The sequence below is a fragment of the Salvia splendens genome, chromosome 22 (assembly GCF_004379255.2).
Source record: "Salvia splendens isolate huo1 chromosome 22, SspV2, whole genome shotgun sequence".
Classification (NCBI taxonomy): domain Eukaryota; kingdom Viridiplantae; phylum Streptophyta; class Magnoliopsida; order Lamiales; family Lamiaceae; genus Salvia; species Salvia splendens.
Genome location: NC_056053.1, coordinates 24,022,247 through 24,042,041, shown reverse-complemented (window position 1 = coordinate 24,042,041; position 19,795 = coordinate 24,022,247). Strand labels below are relative to the sequence as shown.

The 19,795-nt window shown below is 37.1% G+C and overlaps 4 protein-coding genes across 7 annotated transcripts; 2 read left to right on the top strand and 2 right to left on the bottom strand.

The window, feature by feature from the left end:
* Positions 1–3,277: 3,277 nt before the first annotated feature.
* On the bottom strand, positions 3,278–5,759 carry LOC121788100 (50S ribosomal protein L15-like). Its single transcript, XM_042186975.1, has 4 exons — positions 5,248–5,759; positions 3,927–4,010; positions 3,753–3,842; positions 3,278–3,669 (listed from the first exon to the last, which is right to left on the bottom strand). The coding sequence occupies exons 1-4, from the start codon at positions 5,641–5,643 to the stop codon at positions 3,409–3,411; spliced, it is 831 nt and encodes a 276-aa protein (XP_042042909.1). The 5' UTR covers positions 5,644–5,759; the 3' UTR covers positions 3,278–3,408.
* Positions 5,760–6,794: 1,035 nt separating this feature from the next.
* On the bottom strand, positions 6,795–9,358 carry LOC121787974. 4 transcript variants are annotated; one of them, XM_042186827.1, is made up of 5 exons: positions 9,075–9,358; positions 8,353–8,528; positions 7,730–7,928; positions 7,341–7,390; positions 6,795–7,256 (listed from the first exon to the last, which is right to left on the bottom strand). In XM_042186827.1, the coding sequence occupies exons 1-5, from the start codon at positions 9,151–9,153 to the stop codon at positions 7,155–7,157; spliced, it is 606 nt and encodes a 201-aa protein (XP_042042761.1). In that variant the 5' UTR covers positions 9,154–9,358; the 3' UTR covers positions 6,795–7,154. The 4 variants fall into 4 exon arrangements, with proteins under 4 accessions (XP_042042761.1, XP_042042762.1, XP_042042764.1 ...); XM_042186830.1 differs by having other exon boundaries at positions 7,118–7,268; XM_042186828.1 differs by lacking the exon at positions 7,341–7,390 and having other exon boundaries at positions 6,795–7,268.
* Positions 9,359–10,273: 915 nt separating this feature from the next.
* Positions 10,274–12,472, top strand: LOC121785927. The gene is made up of 6 exons (XM_042184411.1): positions 10,274–10,529; positions 10,974–11,109; positions 11,572–11,656; positions 11,741–11,788; positions 11,891–11,991; positions 12,097–12,472. Exons 1-6 carry the CDS (start codon positions 10,370–10,372, stop codon positions 12,227–12,229), a joined length of 663 nt encoding a protein of 220 aa, XP_042040345.1. The 5' UTR covers positions 10,274–10,369; the 3' UTR covers positions 12,230–12,472.
* Positions 12,473–13,810: 1,338 nt separating this feature from the next.
* On the top strand, positions 13,811–19,108 carry LOC121786960 (kinesin-like protein KIN-5D). The gene is made up of 21 exons (XM_042185552.1): positions 13,811–14,191; positions 14,286–14,415; positions 14,929–15,087; positions 15,179–15,643; positions 15,722–15,819; positions 15,897–16,053; positions 16,128–16,197; positions 16,274–16,341; positions 16,412–16,492; positions 16,580–16,691; positions 16,760–16,846; positions 16,911–17,086; positions 17,186–17,323; positions 17,406–17,513; positions 17,580–17,738; positions 17,814–17,897; positions 17,964–18,169; positions 18,246–18,347; positions 18,417–18,526; positions 18,594–18,745; positions 18,840–19,108. The coding sequence occupies exons 1-21, from the start codon at positions 14,034–14,036 to the stop codon at positions 18,951–18,953; spliced, it is 2,934 nt and encodes a 977-aa protein (XP_042041486.1). The 5' UTR covers positions 13,811–14,033; the 3' UTR covers positions 18,954–19,108.
* The last annotated feature ends 687 nt before the right edge of the window (positions 19,109–19,795 follow it).

Below are 19,795 nucleotides of genomic sequence, written 5' to 3'. Positions count from 1 at the left end.
TCTTCATTATATGTTGCTCAACATGTTAATTTTGCTCTTTCGTAGTTTTTACTCAACTTATTACTACTGTCATTTCTTGATTGTTGCTCAACGTATACAGTAATTCGTGATATTAATGTGTTTTACGTAATGGAATTCAAAGATAAGTATCAACTCACAAGTCCATTCACACACATATAAGTTTATATCGGTAATTCTAATTTTTTTATACATGTAAATGGACTAAATTAACTCTTTATGGCCGACACATTATGGTCATTTAGCATCACTCTTAAATTATAGACTAAAGTCCATTTTAGGTCCCTTACATTTGGCCGAAAAAACTTTTTTGTCCTTATTAAGTCTGTGACTTTTTGGTCTCAAACAATATGTTTTGGTCCAAACTTAACTTTTTTTCGTTAAAACTAATGGTTAAATGTGTTTGACCAAATTAATGGCTTAGTTATAATATAATTAATCTAATTAACTTAATTAATTTAATAGTATTAAAATTTATAAAATGAGTATTTTAACTTAAAATAAAAATTAATTAAATAATTTATTTTCACTTAAGAATAAAATTAAAGATAATTTGCTTTCCACTATATTTTATTTCGTCTCCCTGCGGCTGACGGCTCTCTGGTCGGGCAGCTGCTCCGCTTCAGCCGTCTCTCTCTGCACATCACCTCAATTCAGTCGCCTCCGATCGCGCGGCCTGGTGGAGCTCTGCCGCTGCCGTCTCATCATCAAACTACCACTATCTCTGTCACTCGCCATCCTTCGGTCGCGTTCCTCTTTTCTCTCTCGCATTGCAAGCCCGTTGTGGGTCGCTACTGCCTGCACAGAGACACCGCCTTTAATCGATCGCCACCGTCGCGGCCAAGGATCAGTTACTGTCATGCTGATACGAGCATTATTTAGTTAGTTAAATTAGAGATTTGCGTATCTTTTCCATATCTTTGTTTTCTTGTTAAGTAAGTTAGTTATTAGTATTATAAATAGGAGTTATTGTAATCATTTGAAAAATCAATCAAGAATATCAATATTATCGTTCATTCTCTTCTCCAAAGTGAGAAACCCGTCTTGCTCGACGGGCACTTGCCCGCGACAGACATTTATCGATCGCCGATCTACGGACGCCGATCAACCCGATAGGGGGTTTATCCTATCACATGCCCTCTGCTTGCTGTCAGCCTTTGCCTCTCCACCGCGCAGCTGTCGCCGCTGTCGGGATCGCCACCGCTGTCTCACCCCCTTCACTCTCGGTCTCTATCTCTCACTCCCTCTTTCGATTTCTCACCAGACACTCTCTCGGCCATTCGAACAAACTATGAGGAGTTGGAGTTTTTTCCAATTTAATAGACAAGGGTTGGACAATTTTTGTCGATTATGGTTTCTCCAAGATTTTATGAGTTTGATTGTACAACCTTAGAGCATCGGATCTCCGTGCTCTTCCGCAAGGACATGCTTAAGGATCTCACTATTCTATTATTCAATTTAAGTAAAAATATTTCCGCAATATTAAAATGCATTAAAAATATCCAATATACTATTACAAATTACAAAAAAATTAAAAATTACATAATTAAAATACTAATAATTAAAAATTACATAATTCAAATACAAAAAATTTAAAATTACATAATTAAAATCCTAACCGCGGGAGTCGGAGGGGTGATCGCCGGAGCCGGACTTTTTTTTGTAAGTAAGAGTGAAAGATTGAGAATTGATAAGAGAAGATGATAGAATTTAGATGAGAATTGTGTAGTGTGGTGTGAAATTTTTGGTGTGGAAATGGAGGTATTTATAGATGAAAATGTGAATTTTGGGTAAAAAAAATAGAAAAATAAAAAAGAAAACGGATATAATTTATTGGGAAGTGGGAAAATATTTTTTTTATTTAATTCGGAATTTTTAAATTAAATCCGATTTTTTTAAAAAAAGAAAAAAACGAAATTGCCAACGGCATTACCGTTGGCCAATCAGGCGCCGTCATGTCAGCTGCTCAGCGGCACGGACGTGCTCAATGCATCGAGCAGCGTCGTGCCAGCGGTAAGAGCACAACGGCGAGCAGGGGTCAGCCGCGCCAGCGGCACGGACGTCATCCTTGCCAGCGAGCACCGCTGCGGATGCTCTTAGGGAATTAGTGAGCGATTGGGAGAAGAAGGAGAAGGAAACCTTTGGGAAAACGATTTGGGGAAGAAGAAGGATGAGGAGGAGAGGAGAGGAGAGAGAAAGTGTTATTTTGGATTTTTTTAATTTAATTTTAATTATGCTTAATTATTTATTAATATCTAAATTGGTTAAAATATCACTAATTGGTTAATTAGATTATAATTAAGTTATTAATTTGGTTGACCTTTAATTTTAACGGAGAAGGTTAAATATGAACCAAAACATATTGTTTGGGACCAAAAGGTCACAAATTTAATGTAAAGGACTAAAAAGTTTTTTTGGTCAGGGACCAAAAATGGACTTTAGTCAAAATTATATTTGTATCAAATAGATTATAGAAGTATGAGATATATATAGATAAAAAGATAACTGGGGTTATATTATTATATAGAAAAACTTATTAACAATAGAAGATAATAATATTTGTGGATGACTAAAAATGAAAAAAAGGAATATTGGTTGTTTTTGTAGAGTGATCTAGTTTTAATTTGTTTTAAACGTTATAATTTATCTCAGTAAAAATTTAAATGAAAAATTACAATGAAGCAAAAGTATTATTTCAATACCGACCAAAGTATTGCTCCAAAATAAATTTAAGAATAAATTAAAACACCGACCTAAGTAATTGGTAGTAACGTGGTTAATATAATAAGTAAATATAAAAGGTAAGAATATGTGAATCACGTGTGAGAAAGTTTTTGTATTTATAATAGTGGTTATTTTTATGTTGAATTATTTAACTATTAAGGCGGAGACGGAAAAAAATGGTTGTGATTAGTATTTTATTTTACTAAATAAAGTAAATTTTGGTGTTATGGGGGATTTCTAGCAAAGACAATTTGCTAAACTTTTATTTTAGATATCAAAAGCAGATAAAAAAACAATTATTCTGCCAGTTAAACAATTTTAATAAACGACATTAGAATTAATTTATATGGCCCATTTAAAATAATTGAACCCCAACTACGACCCTCTTTCCACATGCCTTGCCAAGTCGCACTAATTATTGTCCCAAAATGAACAAACATTTGTTATAAAATAAATCATGTCTTATTACAGTGTGTGTGTGTGTGTGTGTGAGAGAGAGAGAGCGAGAGAGATGTTAACAACATAGAAAATCATCTCATGAAACAACAAAAATTTTATTTTTCTTGGAGCAAGAACATCATCTCAACTAACAACAAAACAAAACAAAAGCAAATTCTATAATAAATTCAGCATTTTGGCTTGCCTCCAAAGTAGTCATTAAGCAGTTTAGGCAGTAGCAGGCATAGCCTCTTTTTCTTCAGCAGTGAAAGGTATCGGCTTCCTTGGGGCAGGCAATCGGCCGATGCTATCTACTTTCTCTTTCAATTTCGGAGGCGGCTTTGCTGCTTTTGGAAGTAGCCTGCCCTTCTTTTCGAACCACTCCGGTTTCAGCAGGGCCCGGAGCCCCAGTTTGTTGTAATACACACGTCTCACCGTCCCCCCAGCAGCCTCTACTGCTGCTTTCGCCCTTACTGTCACCCTTGAAACCTGTGTGGCTCGAGGTTATTGAAATTGCAAAAACGGATGCCAAACATATTTCGAGAATGCGAAAAATGTCAAGGAAAGGTTACCTCTAGATGGATGGGCCATTCAATGTGTTCAGCTCCGCGTCCCATTAGTCTAACACCGTCTTCTATTTGCTTGCCTATAGCTCCACAGTCCTTTAGTTGGGAAAAACATAGTGCAAGTTTTCAGATAAGGCTTGAGAGAGAGTATCACAAGAAGCTCATATACACATTACATACCTTGAGAGTTTTCATCGTTATCAACTCTGAAGAATCAATTTTCCCAGCATTTATCAGCTTTGCGATTTTTCCTAAACCAACAGGCTGCAGGTGACCAACAGTTGAGCAAATTTATCAGAAAGCTAGTCAAAAGCATCTTTTAAACCTTATTATGTATGCCAACACACAAGAGAGTAAGAGAGTAAGAGAGAAAGAGACATGACTAATATGCAAAAAACAGACAGAGAGGAGGAGGATGTTTTAGGCCATGTCCTAATTGGAATCCCTATCGAGATGAATCAGCAGTGGTTTAACTCAAATCCAGTCACACAAAAACGTAAGAGATCCGCACTGATTTTCTACTTTTACCAAGTAAATAAAACTCTCAGAAATTATTTCTCCATTCACGATCATTTTCAGGACCAAAGAACAAGTGGCTGTTGCAGATATCAGCAAATTAAAAGGTAAAAGTTACCACCGGCACCTCTGGTCTGTACAACGCCTCAAAGATTCATTTTACCTTGTACACAATATATTTGTAGTTCTTTAATGATACAAAGAAAAATAGAGTTAAGACTTAAGAGTTAAGAAGCACTCATGTAATATCAAATCCAAAATGGTGTATGTCGAGAAGTCCAATCCATCAGGGGCATTTACTTTTGAAGATTGACCCAGATAGATAAAAATAGTACTACTATGAGCTATAATCCCTTCTTGTTTACTTAGATGGGTTGAAAATTCGAATTTTGGATATCCCAAGGTGCTTGATAACTCCTATCATTGAGCTAAGTTTACCTTGTACACGAACATTACATTTGTAGTTCTTTAGTGATACGAAGAAATACAGGGTTAAGAAACACTCATGTAATATCAAATCTAAAATGGCATACTTCGAGAAGCCAAAACAATCCGGAGCACTTACTTTTAAAGATTGACCTAGATAGATAAAAAAAATTATAATCCCATGTTTACTTAGATCGGAATTTCGGGATATCTCAAGGCACTTCAATGATTCAATCTTGATAACTCCTATCGTTGAGCCAATTTTGCTTGATTCACAACTTCACTGTATGTTCAATAATCGCCATAAGCTCTATAGATCATTTGATTCATCTTTAAACTCTTTCTATGTAATGAAATTTATAAGCTAAATCAATCGGTGGAAAACCTATGCAAACACTAGAATTAACACCACATAATCCCTACAAGTAGAAACTCCTCTAGGTTTTTCCAAATGAGCAATTGCAGTAAAATTCAAGCTCAGAAAGATGAATTTAACCTAACCTAACCTAACATAACATCAGCAATCGAATTAAAATGAGCTGAATCAAAATGAGGATACCTGAAATGTGAGACTGAAGGGGTTCTTAAAGCCTCGTTTTGGAAGGCGGCGGCGGAGCGGCGTCTGTCCACCTTCAAATCCGAATTTATAGGTGCCACGAGCCTTCTGGCCCTTGTGTCCCCGCCCGGCCGTCTTCCCCTTACCCGACCCGATACCACGCCCCTTCCTCGTCTTCTGCTGCCGCGACCCTGGATTATCCCTCAGATCGTTCAGCGCCAAAAGGCTGCTGTAAGCCCTCACGCTCGCTGAATTGCACCGGTGATTGAAGCTAGCAGCATACGGCGATGCATAGTGTAGCTGAGGAGGAAACCTTGGTGTTGGTGTAGGGTTTGGACACTGAACTAGGGCAGCTCGGATCAAGCTGGGGAATACTGAAGTGAATCTTCTTCTCAGCATTTTCTCAACATAACAATGGCGCTGCAACACGTAAAAATTCAGTGTGGCGAAGAATCGTGGAGGAGAAATCTGGTGATGAAGAAAGCGGCGGTTCTGTTCCGAATTTAGGGATTTTTTCTGATTTTAATTTAAAGTATTGTATATTTTTTAGGGATATTGGAGCCTAATATCATGGAACTTTAAAAAAGTTAGTTTTTTTCACGAACTTTTAATTTGGCAAATAATATCACCTTTTGTCCGAGTTTATTATTTCCCACTGGCTAAATAATATCATGATATAGATTTTTTTCGTAATTTCTTGGCAACAACTTCGAAAGCTTTAAGTTCTTCAATCTTTGGAGATAGTAGTTTTTGTTGAAGCACATCCTCCAAAATTGTTCTTCAATCCATTAATATAGCCGAAATTTTTTGACTAGTGTGAAATAACAAACTCGGATAAAAGTTCGTGATATTATTTGTCAATTTGAAAGTTCTTAGGGAAAAATCCAACTTTTTGAAAGTTTCGTGATATTGAGGGTCAATATCCCTATTTTTTACTACTAAATTTTTAATTTTTTTGTTCATCTTACTTGGTTGGGATAATTACTAAGTAGGAGTACTTTAAAACCCTTAAAATAAATTCATAGACTTTACTTTGGAATAGTCTTTATAAGTTATTTTTTTCGACAATTAGATGACGATGGTTAAAACTCATATCACTTAGTGCATTGATCGTCACGACAAGGGTTAGCCCTCTAGCTGTCGGCACGAGGGATATCTTGGGAAACAAAAAAAAGTGTTTACCGAAAAGGGTTATCGTATTCCTCTTGCTTGGTTTGTATTATTCGAACTTGTTTTCGAACACCACTCGAGTCTCTCAACTCTAGAAGTGGAGGTTTCCGATTTTGACGAAAATCAGTTTCGTAGGACATGCGTCGTTTCGTAATGTTTTCTTTTGACAATTTGCTTATGAGACTGCGTATCCATGCTAGTCGGAAATCTGATCAACTACGAGCTGATGAACACTTGCATCAATTCGTATTCTCGTGTTCTTCAAACGAGTAAAAGAGACGCAAATGTTGCTCGTTCCTACCATAAAGCGAGCAAAAGAGACGCGAAGTCACGCAAGTGTTGCGCAATGTGTAATGAGAGGAGGAATTGAAGGCAGAATATGATGCAATAAAAAGGGACCATTTTTCTTGCTGGGTTTTTGTTTCTTGATCTTTACATAGACAGTTCACTATTTCCTGGTAAATGATAACTCATCTTCTGTTTTATTTATGGTACATGTCACGTGCATATTGGTGATGCCGTCTTTGTCAGGTCCTAAAAGAAAAGAAATGCACACAGCAAAGGCCTGAACTACCCCAAAACCTCAAATGCGGGCATGATTGTGCAATGTTTTGTTTGTGTATGAACATCGAGTATACACACCTATACAATAGAGCTCGTCCCGTTGCAGCTATCCGTAGTGTACAGACAAAGAGTGAGAAGATCAGGATGTGTGATTCAAACTGTATGGCTGAGAGGGCCTATACCCAATTCATCTTCGATATCATCAGCATCTTCAAAAAGTTCGAGGAACTGAGCCTGCTGTTGCATTCTCTTTCGTCTCTGCCACCACTTGCAACCAGCTACAAGGCCACCTGTAAACAAGATCAGGGAAGCACAACTGATAACTACGATCAAAGGCCAAGGTAGCATTTTGCTTGAATGACCTTAGTGGAATTAGCTTTATCCTTATCCGAAAGTGAGGATGAAGATGAAGCTGAAAAAACAATCATAAAATTCATCAGTTAGCTAAAATGAGTGTATGCCTCACTAGAATATTACCAAATGCATATTTCAAAGGTATCTGAGCATCATCTGAGAGAAAAATAGCACGCACGAACATTCAGAGTGTATACAAATCACATTCACTGGTTCTACATAGAAACTAGAAATGCAATGACAGAGTGACTCTTTCATATGCTCGCCAAGAAAAGAGGGTGTACGAACTATGCAACTTTTTAACACGACAATTTATGCAACCTGAGATGCTCTGAGAGTTCTGCATCACATAAATACAATTAGAAGATGAAAGGAAAGATTATATGAGGGCTCTCACCTTTTTCCTGAGCAACACATTCTTTACATAAAAATGTGGCATTGAACTCTTTCTCCCTAACATGAATATACTTGCCATCGGACCGTGTGAAATCAGATGGACAAAGTTCCCATTCATCAAATACGTAATTTGGTCTAACGGCATCCTTCTCATAAAGTCCACAGCGTTTGCATTTCGTATCAGAAAGTTCTGTTAGGGGCTGCGACAAACAAGAGGTAATTCAGAATCACCTCTAAGGTTTCAAGGGGAAAATAATCTAATTGACAGGAATAACCAATAATCAGACAACAACGGGCCGTAACAACTAAGCATGTTAAGGATAACAGGAATCGTCGACAGCCAAGTAACTACACCAACTTTCAACAGTTTTTGAGTACAGGCAACAGTAGACAAATAGAACAAGTGGGACACAGTTATTGTGATTTTTGAATTTAGAAGGAATTTTTTATAAAGATTAAAGAATATCGTAGTACTGATATTCTACTTCAACAACAAAACATAGAAAATAATATATGAATATATGCTTCAATTTTCACAAAATTGAAATCATAAGAGCCATACACAGAAACAACTAAGAAGTTTAAGAATATGTTAAAGTCACTCGAAAATTATGAGGAAATTACCTGCCACGATTCTTCACCCCTGAAGGAATACAATACATGCTTGTGTTTAACATCTGGTAGAATTATCTCACTCTCTCCTTTACAGTGAAAGTATACTTTGGGTTTAGTCGGAATCCATTCATGAGTTTTGAAGATCTCGATGGAATCAAGTGTGACAACTGCTGCTGATATCAATGCTGGAGGCAGGAGAGATACATCACAATATAAACAATACCATCAATTCAGCAGCAAAAACTCAAATGCATCCAAAACATCACTATATACCTCGTCCACACTCATTATAAATACAGTTAAGTATAATGAAAGAAAACCTTCTCATTAATTTCAAAAACCCCACAAAATCATTCTCTCTCAAAGTAAAGCTTATACAATAACTGCCTTTTTTTTACTTTGATCTGCAAATATTACCTTATGCTTAACAACAAGAGGTCCTCAAAGCATATTCACTTGTTTTCTATTCCAATTAAATTTTTAGCTCATCGGAAAAAAACCCCAAACTCAACTTAAAAAATTCTCCATAACTCCATTTCTGTCATCAATGACGTCAGTTCAGCTCATGAAGGCGCCAATTTCAATAACATAACGAAGATATCTAATCATGCAGATAGATATAACAATCGATAATCCCCAAACCGAATTCTCATAGTATAACAAAACATATTTATTCATCAAAATTACAAACTCAATCAAACGAAGATCATCACAAGGAAACCGATTTTTACCTGGGGAATAGATGATTAGAATCGTGCTTGCATAAATCAACAAAAGGGGAACCCTCGAAATAAATCGACGGCGATTCATCGAGCCGCCAATCCTCGCCGCCTCGGTTATTCAAATCAATAGATGTATCGAAAATAACAATCCCCGGAGTATTGCTCGATCGAATTTAGGGCTTGAGCAGAACTTTTCTTTATTATTATTATTTTCTTTTCTTTTTTTTTTTCTTTTGAAGAGAAAAAACCTTGGCGTGTGAAGGAGACGAACTGAAGGGGAAGAAAAACGAGCTCGCGCCTTAAACGGTGATGGCTATTTAAGGTCGTTAATGTTGTACGCTGTGCATACGAGGTTGTACCTCGTTAGGTTCGGTTGGAGGCGGTTTTTTTTCTCTAGAATTTTCGAGAACGTATATTGCAAGAAAATTTAATTTGGAGATAAAATCGCATTCTTCATCAAATAAAATAAAATAAAATAAAATAAAATTGCATTATTGAATTAGAGTAGTTTGTACTTTGCATTTTACGAAAAAATTGAATAACAGTTTATTAAAATACTACTTTTGGTGTAGTCTCATTTATAGATGACATAATTTATTAGTAAAGTAAGAAATTAAAAAAATGACCATAAAAAATATTTTAGTATACTTATAAAATAAAATTCAGAAACAATTTCAAAACATACACGTCATTGAGCACTATTAAATTGAACACCTATATCATTCACATGTTTTTAAGCACCACTCATAACTTTGGAGTAGTAACAAGTTGAATAATTATATAACTAAAATAATATGATTAACTTTACCAAAAATAAAAATAAAGTATAAATCAAATTACATTATTAAAAAACTCCTCACGAGCTCGCTTACTAGAACTGTTTCATGAGTGAATGATATTGAGGACTACAACGACGATATCATTTAACATGTCTAGAGTTCTATTAATTGAAAATGAATGTAATTAAAATAAAAAATTAGGGAGAAAGCCCAAAACAATAATAGTACGAAATTAAAAAGAAACCGATGCTATTGGGCCGACATCGATCGGAAGCCCAATTATAAAAGGCCCAAATAGTCTTCGTCTCCATAGATCCTTTCCCGAATATTTTAAACAAAATGTAATGGGTCTAAATGCAATTCACCAAATGTTAGGGGTGCCACTGTAATTTGCGCTTTCTAAAACGACGACGCATCAGCTGTAAACACATTCCCACAATTCTAGAATCTAGCAAAACCTCAGTACTCACTGCTTCAAGCCTTCAACAAATTCACCCTACGAAGATCTCGAAATCAGCGACAACTATGAATCAACTGAGTCGAGCTTCGATGAAATGGAGCCGCCTAGTTGGCGGTATCCGGCTGCCTTCCGCCGCCGCCGTCGCGCCGAGGCGTTTCTCCACTGAAGCATCTGAGCCGAGCCGAGCCGACTCCGGGGATCAGTTTTTGCGAACTCCGTCAGCTGGTTCTCTTTTACCTTTTCTCGAATTTCAGCTTTTATTTGAATGTCTTTATCCTAGATTATTTTCCTACAGTTAGGAGCTAGGGTTTAGGGTTTTGGGATTAATTGCGTTTATTGTTGATTTTTGGATACTGTTCTTAGGATTTTTTTTGTTGAAAACGATTCAGTTAATTTAAATTATTCTATGTTAACGTTATTCGTAATGCTCGAAACTGATCGCTGATAAAAATGATTCTGTAATATTTTGACTTCTATGATAAGCAGATATTGGCATTTAACTGATTGTGAAAGAGAAACTATCGTCTGTAAAAATAAAATCTGGTTTCTTGAAAGTAGTTCGTCTTTTTTGGTAATTATTGCTTACCGTTGATCTTAAGATTGATTGTCTGATCCTGAACATGTATGGTGGCTCAATGTTGATTAGTTATTTTTCTCTATCCATTTTAGGTGTAGTTTATGGGAGACTTCTTGATATCACAAAGCATACATCCAAGGCTGATGTAATCAATCTACTGGATGCCAGTAATTTGAGTCCGGAGAAGATCAAAGTTGAGTACAATCGAGGATTTCTTCCTTTGTCAATGTAAGGCTCTCTGCATAATTCATTGTGTCGAGCTTGTGAAAAGGAAAAAAGTAGTGATGAGATCAATATCTATGCTTTCTTGCTTCTTTGACCGTAAATGGTTAAGTATTTTGACATTGGTTTTATCATTCAAATGATGAAACTCAACTATGCCGGTGAATGGTCTATTGAGTTTTTTTGTGATCGTCTGAATGTTTTTTTTGTCATTTGTTACAATCAGTCATTCAGTCCTCAACCCCACCAGCCATCCACCCACACACACACAACAAAAAATGGATGAAAATAAATGAATAAATGTAGACGGAAAAGAAAAAAAAATGTAGACGGATAAGAAAGATTTCAAGGTGTGGTTGTAGATATAGTGAATGACCATGTCATCATTTATTAAACAGGATTGATTAGTTACATTGTCTCTTGACTGTTTCACCGAAAACTTGTGTACCATTTGTCTAAATTTTGTAGGCTGGTGGAATTCCCCTCTGCATCATCTTATGATGCTGCCTTGAGGTCAATTGGTAGGAAGGGCCGCATCTATAATATTAGAAGGGTACTTTCTTCTTTGCTTATGTAATTTTCATACGATTTTTCATTTTTCTCTAAACTTTTTCATTCATTTTTTACCTCATTGCAGGCTGATAAATCTGATTGGGATGCTGGCGCACCTTATGATGGAAAAGCTGTGAGTACTTAGTCGTGATTTCGCACGTACTATCTCATTGGCTGTAATGTTATGCTTCGGAAAAGTTTGATTATTCATTGAATTTTCATCTGTTTATATCAGATCATACTACTTGGGCTCCCCCGAAATGCAAATTTTGATGATGTTGAGCGTTTCCTTTCTGGTTGCCAGTACAATTCGTCTTCAATTCAAATATCTGTCAGGTTAAATGATATCCTCATACTCACTATTAACATATGAAGGCGGATAGCGCTCTTCTGTGTTTTGTACTTCACTGAAATGTAGTTCATATTTGGTTAACGATACAGATTTACAAACGAAGGCCCCATCAGAATGGCACTTGTTCATTTCCCATCCCAAGCTCTGGCTATGCACGCTTATATCACGAAAAACAGAGGCTTCTGTCTCAATAATCAGATCACGGTGCAAGTTCTCCATTAGCTCTTTCTTTCTTGGCAATGGTTTCGGTTTTGTAGTTTTGTCCTGATGCACAAGGAAGTGTGCTCGACTCGGCTAAGTTATTTCTGCCATTTATGAAACTGTTATGCTATCTTGTTCAGCAAAACAATGTATTTCTTGTTTGAGCATAATGTTAGTAGAGATTCTTGGAAACTACTAATCTTTTTCGAACCATAAATATTCTTGTCAGTAAATGAATAAAAGTAGTACTATATAGTTTCCCAATCTCTACTGTGATGTTTCCATAATCTTTTGTATTGGATTTAGCTGCAATATTCATATGATGTTGCCAATTATTTTGTGGGTTGATGCTGTCTTGCCAGCACGTCTCATTCAATGTTTAGTCAATAATTCTTGGGTGATGGGTGATTAAAAAAAATAAAATGCTCTTTAGACTTGTTTCATGCAATGTTTTATCTTTATATGTAGATAGTGGGAAAGTAGTGAAGGATTTGTATAGTATATTAAGGTGGTGTTCGGTTTCTAAGATAAAATAATACCAAGATATAATTAAGGATTGAGTTATGAGATTATTTTACCCATAGGGGGTTAGCTATGACTAATTATTATCCTATGATTATCCATCTAGGATTGAGTTGTGGGATTAAATCTCATGAACCAAACATATTACATATTTAATCTCGGATACAATCTTGCAAACCGAACACCTCCTAAATACATTTTTAGTAGGGTGGTGTTTGATTTGATGGATTATATACGATTGAGTTTTATGGACGTTGTTCATGAATATGTATTATACAATTATCTCTATTTCGAGATGATGCAACTAGTCTTGGCTTACAAGTCTTGACCGTCCTCATGTGGCAATTAATCTCGGGTAATCTCGATTTAATTCATTAATAATTTTGTGCAAACTGAAGTATTAATCCGGCCTATATGAATTGAAAATGTATAAAGCTACATTCGATGCTTTTGTGTTATTTCTTTTCTTTTAAAGATGGCGACTGAATAAGTATATCTTGTATGTTTGGCAAAATTGTGCTTATTAATTATGGATTCAAATTGTATTAGTAATTTGTTAACAAATAAAGCTTCCGATTTTTACAATAAGATTGAGATATAATTTTTCGGCCTGCATTTTGATAATCTTAATCCAATTTTCAAATCAACGAATAAATTTTTTTTCCAAGAATTTCACAAACACAACAAATGGAAAAGGAATATTGAATTAACAAGTTTCATTATTTCTTTTTGCCTTCTAACCTTTAAAATTGAAATAATAACGTCAGGCAACTGAAAGCAAACGCTTCATTTGATTTAAGACAACAAATTGTAACCGAAATAATTTAGTAACAATCTAAACTCAATGCAATTCTTTATTTTTCTGTGTGTGTCAATGTGTGTAAAGGTTAGAAAAGATTAATCCAATTCTCGTGTCTTTACTTTTTCTTGGAAATGTCAAAGTGTTAGTGGTCAAATTGCATATTTACAAGATTGGATTATCAAAGATTTTACAGTAAAAATAGCAAATTCACTGTTCTTGATCCTCCAAATAAAAAATATATCCAAAATCTCTAATAATTGGTGATGCCAAAAGTCACACTGTTATGATATTCAACTCAATAATATTCTCAAAATGTCAAAGGGATTTCTGTATGTGCCATGTTCACTTCATTGGATGTCCTAAATCCATGATTCATGTTTCATTTTTCTTGTCTGATTTTCCAAGTGTCTGAAAAAGTTTTCACATTCCTCCATGTTCATTCTTCCCCCCTCTCTCATCTCCCCTCTTCTTGAAAACACAGGTTCTTGATTTTAGAACACCATGGAAAATTCAAGAGCAAACAATCAGAGAAGGAGGAGTTGGACTCCTTCATCCATGAGTAGAACACTGTGGAGTAGCAATGAAAGCCCCACCAAGGATTTTTTTCGATCCAACGACGAACAAAAAGGGGTGAATGTGCAAGTTGTTGCGAGATGCAGGTGATCTTTTGTCTTCTTCATCTTCAAAAATGGTGTTTTGTTTTGGACATGTGTTTTATTAGGCAGTCTTTATGTTGTGTTGTGTTCATATTAGGCCTCTGTCTGAAGAGGAGAGCAGAGGAAGAGCATCATCAATGATTTCTTGTGATGAGATCAAACAACAAGTGATTGCTACTCAAAATACAGGCAACAAGCAAACAGATAAAGTGTTTGTGTTTGATAAGGTTTGAGTTTTTTTGTTGCAATCACATGGAAATGTAGTTTTGAACTGATTGATTCTAGGGGTGGAAAAATATACCGTACTTATTGAATCGCAAAAATGTCGTAAATATCAAATTTTTGATATACAGTGATTTGCAATATGGTATGTTACCGCATTGGAATATTTCGGTACGGTAAGTGTATGCCTTTATGTATACGGCGGTATGCAACGGTAGCAATATACCTATAATACGGCATATACCTGATTTGCATAGCTTACTAAATATATATAACGGTATGAAACATGACTGGTGCACAGTACTAGTTTTTCATAATGGTACCAATACTGAAATTGGTCACACCAAATTTAATATACCGAAAAGTTCGATAAGGTAACGATTGATATTTTCTCATATTAGTACGGTGAAGTATATAGTATGACAATTTCGGTGGTGTATAACGTACTGACCCACCCTAGTTGTTTCAGACTTGATTGTTGATGATTTTTGAGCAATTTTTGTTTTGTGTTTGTTTAGGTGTTTGGTCCGAATTCGAAGCAGATAGAGGTTTACGATGATGTCATTGCTCCGGCCATTGCGGAAGTTCTCGAAGGCTATAGCTGGACCATCTTCGCCTATGGCCAGACGGGGACAGGCAAGACCTACACCATGGAAGGCGAAGGGCGAAAATACAAGGTTTCTTGCTTTCTATTATCTGAAAAAGATGTGTTTCAATCATAAAAAGAATGCTACTATATCTTATGTTTGATATTGGTTTCTGTTGTAGAATGGCGAGTTTCACGAAAATGCCGGTGTGATCCCAAGAGCCGTGCAGCAGATATTCGACGTGTTGGAGAGGGAGAGGGCCGACTACAGCATGAAGGCGACATTTCTTGAGCTCTACAACGAGGAGATAACGGATCTCTTGGCACCCGACGAGGGCAAGAGGCCGTTAGTACTAATGGAGGATGGGAAGGGTGCTGTCTTTGTCCGAGGGCTGGAGGAAGAGGTCGTGTGCAGCGTGGATGAGATTTGCGCGATTTTGGAAAAAGGCTCGTCTGGGAAGCGCATGGCTGAGACGCTCGTGAACAAGCAAAGCAACCGGTCTCACTCGATTTTCACCATCACAGTCCAGATCAAGGAGCCAGATACTAGCACCACTGATCATGGATCAGAGATGATCAGATGTGGCAGGTTGAACCTCGTGGACCTTGCTGGCTCGGAGAACGTGCTGCGCTCTGGTGCACGAGAGGTCTCTGGAAACGAAATGCGCTTGCTATGTCGGTTCTTGAAGTTTGCTCGGGTTTAACTTCTCGTTTTGGTGATGCAGGGGAGAGCAAGGGAGGCTGGTGAGACCAACAAGAGTTTTCTTACGCTCGGGCGTGTTATCAACGCGTTGGCTGACAACTCTATGCACGTTCCATATAGGTACGCCGTTTCTGTCTAATGCTGCAGTTGTGTTGTTTGAAAGAGTTTTAGTAAGATTAGCCCTTTTTGAATGTTAGGGATAGCAAGTTAACAAGGTTGTTGAGGGATTCATTGGGAGGAAAGACGAAAACGTGTATTATCGCAACGATCTCACCATCCGATTTCTGTCAGGAAGAAACTCTCAGCACTCTTGACTATGCGTTTCGTGCAAAATGTATCAAGAACAGACCCGAGGTTGGTGGATTCTTGTTTATTTCGTCTTGAATAGGTTTGGATGAGAAATGAGACGAGTTCGGTTTGATTCTCAGGTGAACCAGAAGTTGATGAAATCTACAGTGATCAAAGATCTCTACTCTCTGATAGATAGTCTGAAGCAAGGTAGATCTGTGTCATGTATCCGTAAAATAGATTCACACGTTAGCTGAGTTCGTTACGTTTTGATTTTCTCACTCAGAACTTCGTGTTTCAAGGCAAGTGAATGGTGGTTATGGTGATCGACACAGTTCAGACGCGTTGAGGAAGGTGTGTAGCCCTTGTATTACTTTGTTTTACGCGTTTTTTGTTGAGACGTCTCGTTTTTTGTTGTGAGCAGCAACTGATGGAGCTGCAAGAACTGTATCTTTATCAGCAACAGCTAACAGTAGATTTGAAAGATAAACTACTGAGCACTGAGGTATATATAACACTGCCTGCTGTTACTTGTTCTGCTTTTTCTAGCCCGAAACAAGTAAAAGTCGTGCAACGTTGTTTTTTAATCCAGAGAGAACTGACGATGGCTCGACAGTCTTTGTTTAATCTCAAAAATCAATGTCAACAAGCCGAAGACATGTGTAGAGATAAGGAGGCAGTGATATTCAATCTCATATCCTCTGGTACGAGGATGTCGCGTTTTTGTACTATTTTCGCCTCGAATGCAGTCTCATTCTGCATCAATGTACAGGAAAAGAACTGACAAAGAAAACTTCCGAGCTTCAATCAGACCTTGAGGGCGCTGTGCTGGACGTGTCTACCTTGTTCGCCAAAATTGGTTCGTGTATCTTATTCAAATGTATCATCGCGTTTTTTCTAAAATTGGTTTTCGTGTCCAACAGAACACAAGACAGATTTAGAAGAAACAAACAGGCAAAATGTAGAGAGTTTTTACTCTCAGTTAGTTCAGCAGCTTCAGGAGCTAGACGAAGGGGTCTCGGCCTCAGCAACGAGCCAAGAACAGAACTGGAAGGCGACTCAAGACGATACACGATTATTCCTAACTTCAAAAGCTAAGGTAGCTCAGAATCTCTCTGAGTAAAGCCTATTCCCTCATGTGGGGTATAAATCATGTACTTTTTTCACAATGTAGGCGATAGACTAGCTTTTCAAACAGATCGAAAATCTCAAGGAGCTAAACACGTCTGGTGTCAATAAAATAGACGGTTCAGTTGAAGAACTGTATCAAAACTCTCTACTGGCCTTAAGTAGATTGAGCTCCGTGCTATCAGATCATTCTTCGTGCATTATGGATGTGAGAATCGATCTTTGTAGTTAGATATGCGCGCTTTTTTGCTTCCCCTACATTACTATAACTAACCACTAATCCAATGCAGCTCGTGTCTAAAAACGCATCAGCTGCTGATGCCATTAACAATGGTCTGAAAAGCAACATGAAAAATCTTGGACTGAAATTAGACGAATTCGTGAAGCAGCAGAAGGAGGTAAGAACAGAAACTTCTTAATTGTTTTACGCGATACTTTGTGAGAATCGGCCTTTTTTCCATCAGAATCACGCGCGCTCCCATCATACGTCCAAGTTCATTTCCAGTAGCCTTGTTAGTTTTTTCAAGACTTTGAAGATTTATACTTCCAAATTGACACTCATCGAAGAGGATTCCCAAACTATCGCCAAACAGAAGCTGCACGCCTTCACGACAAAGTTTGAGGTAGTCTTCGATCATTTTCCTTTACACAAATTTATTTTCCTATAGTCACTAATTCTGTTACTTACTCTTTGGTAGGAGTATTCTGCTGCTGAAGAAAAGCTTCTGTTGGAGCAAATGTCTGAACTTTTGGCGAATTCGAGTTCTAGAAAGAAAAAAATGGTAAGTGTTTATTATAATGAAACCTCATCTCCAAATCTGAATGTTATGTGTGATTCTGTTTTTCAGATACAAGCAGCAGTAGACGACGTGCTAGAGAGCGCCTCAAGCAACGGGCTGAAGCTGAATCAAGAAATAGCGGAGATGCAAAGCCTAACCGTTGACACTGAGGAAAAGTGGAATGTTTTCACTCAGACAACAGAAAGCAACTATGTCGAAGATTCTGGTGCTGTGGAAGCCGGCAAATGCACCCTTGAAGATGGCCTTCAATGCTGGTAACGCGACAAAATCACACTCTTTCGCTTTCTATACAAGTGTTGTAGTTTTATTGCAATCTTCGATGATATGCAGCATGAGAGAGTTGGCAGAGGTTTCGAAACAGCAGAGATTGTCCGAAGAATCTCTGTTGGATGAGATCGAGGAGAATTCAGACTCTCAAGATTCTCTCACCAAGTAAGCCCTCTCACTTTCTGTCATTTGTTTTGAGGGACAACACACAAGTTCTTTCATTTTTGTTTGCAGGAATGAAACAGCAGCGAATGAGAAGTTCCACGACCGATTTTCGTCCATTGCTGAGTCGTTTCTTGAGGATACGGACGATGCTACGAGGAATCTAACGTTGTCTGCAGAAAGTAAGAAGCCACCAACTGTCATAAGTCATAACTTGCTTACTATCTCATATCACATTGTCTTATGCAGAGGATCTCAGGCTAGACCGCGAAGCGTCAGAGAAGGCCGAGCTGCTGAGTGCTCGTTGCATCGTCTCCACAAAGCAAGCCAGCGACGGCCACTCAGGACAAGTGACTGAGATTTCAATAAGTGCAAGAAAATGCCTTGTTGATGACTACTTAGTAAGAATCTCTTCATTTTTTTATAATTGAATAAACATAAATTTTAAAGGCCGTGTCACGGAGTTTAAATATGCCTCTCTCTCTCTGTGAGCAGGTGGATTCAAGTTCAAGTCCGAGGAAGAGAAATATGGTTTTACAAAGTAGAGAAGAGATTGAGAGTTTGATCAGTTTAGAAACACCCAAAGCAGATAATGCAGTTGCAACTTAAGTGAATATAACCATTTTATGATATATATACATATTTTATAGGAAATTTGGGATCTTATATATACCACCAAAAAAAGGCTCATGTAACTCATTTCTCACAATAGTATTTTAGACTTGGCTCTTCAATTTCAAGAAATTTATGAAAAAAGCATTTCATTTTTTAAGTAAATAGTGCAGTATAAGATTTCAAATACAATTTCTAAAGACATATTCTAGCTTATTTATAGTTTTAGACTTGATGTTCAATGACTAGCTATTTTTGTACACCTTTTAGCATGAATTCAATTTTTGTAGGTACGGAGTATTAATTTATTATATAGGGGAGTCCAACAAGTTTTGGCATCCCTATTTAAATTGTGGGCTAGTTGGATTGCAATTTTATTGGGTTAGAGATTTCTAATCTACAAAATAAGTTTTCTACAAAAACATTTATATTGATACAAATTGAAAAAAAACTCTTCAAAAGGCTGAAATAAAATTAATCCAACGAATAAAATCGAGGATAATACAAATTTTAAAGTTTAACTAATAAAATCATTAAAGATGAGCTTATAATGATATGTTTTGCATCACGGCCCAATTAATTTTCTGAAGCCCAAAACCTCGGGATTTCCCTTAAATTATAGCCCATCTGAATAAACTCAATTTCATTTTCCAGCAAATGATATGACACGTGGCGAAGTAGCAAAAAGCGCGCTAAAGCAGCCATTGTTTTTCAAAGCTCCGCAATATTCAAGCGGTCGTCTCCAGAGAGAGAGAGAGCGGAAGAGAGGGAAATTCAGTTAACTGTTGGAAGAGACCGATCACTACGGAAACTGCACTATGCGCTGTCACGTATACGAT

Bases quoted from the DNA above. Each gene is read 5' to 3' on its own strand.
- LOC121785927 (XM_042184411.1), top strand. From the start codon at position 10,370: ATGAATCAACTGAGTCGAGCTTCGATGAAATGGAGCCGCCTAGTTGGC. The intron at 10,530-10,973 runs GTTCTCTTTTAC...TATCCATTTTAG, and splicing joins TTTGCGAACTCCGTCAGCTG to GTGTAGTTTATGGGAGACTT. The intron at 11,992-12,096 runs GTTAAATGATAT...TTAACGATACAG, and splicing joins TCAATTCAAATATCTGTCAG to ATTTACAAACGAAGGCCCCA.
- LOC121786960 (XM_042185552.1), top strand. From the start codon at position 14,034: ATGGAAAATTCAAGAGCAAACAATCAGAGAAGGAGGAGTTGGACTCCT. The intron at 15,644-15,721 runs GTCTCTGGAAAC...TTGGTGATGCAG, and splicing joins TGCGCTCTGGTGCACGAGAG to GGGAGAGCAAGGGAGGCTGG. The intron at 15,820-15,896 runs GTACGCCGTTTC...TTTGAATGTTAG, and splicing joins TCTATGCACGTTCCATATAG to GGATAGCAAGTTAACAAGGT.
- LOC121788100 (XM_042186975.1), bottom strand. From the start codon at position 5,643: ATGCTGAGAAGAAGATTCACTTCAGTATTCCCCAGCTTGATCCGAGCT. The intron at 3,843-3,926 runs GTATGTAATGTG...TCCCAACTAAAG, and splicing joins TAACGATGAAAACTCTCAAG to GACTGTGGAGCTATAGGCAA. The intron at 3,670-3,752 runs GTAACCTTTCCT...CGAGCCACACAG, and splicing joins AATGGCCCATCCATCTAGAG to GTTTCAAGGGTGACAGTAAG.
- LOC121787974 (XM_042186827.1), bottom strand. From the start codon at position 9,153: ATGAATCGCCGTCGATTTATTTCGAGGGTTCCCCTTTTGTTGATTTAT. The intron at 8,529-9,074 runs GTAAAAATCGGT...TCCTGCCTCCAG, and splicing joins TCTAATCATCTATTCCCCAG to CATTGATATCAGCAGCAGTT. The intron at 7,391-7,729 runs GTGAGAGCCCTC...TTGTTTTTTCAG, and splicing joins ATGTGTTGCTCAGGAAAAAG to CTTCATCTTCATCCTCACTT.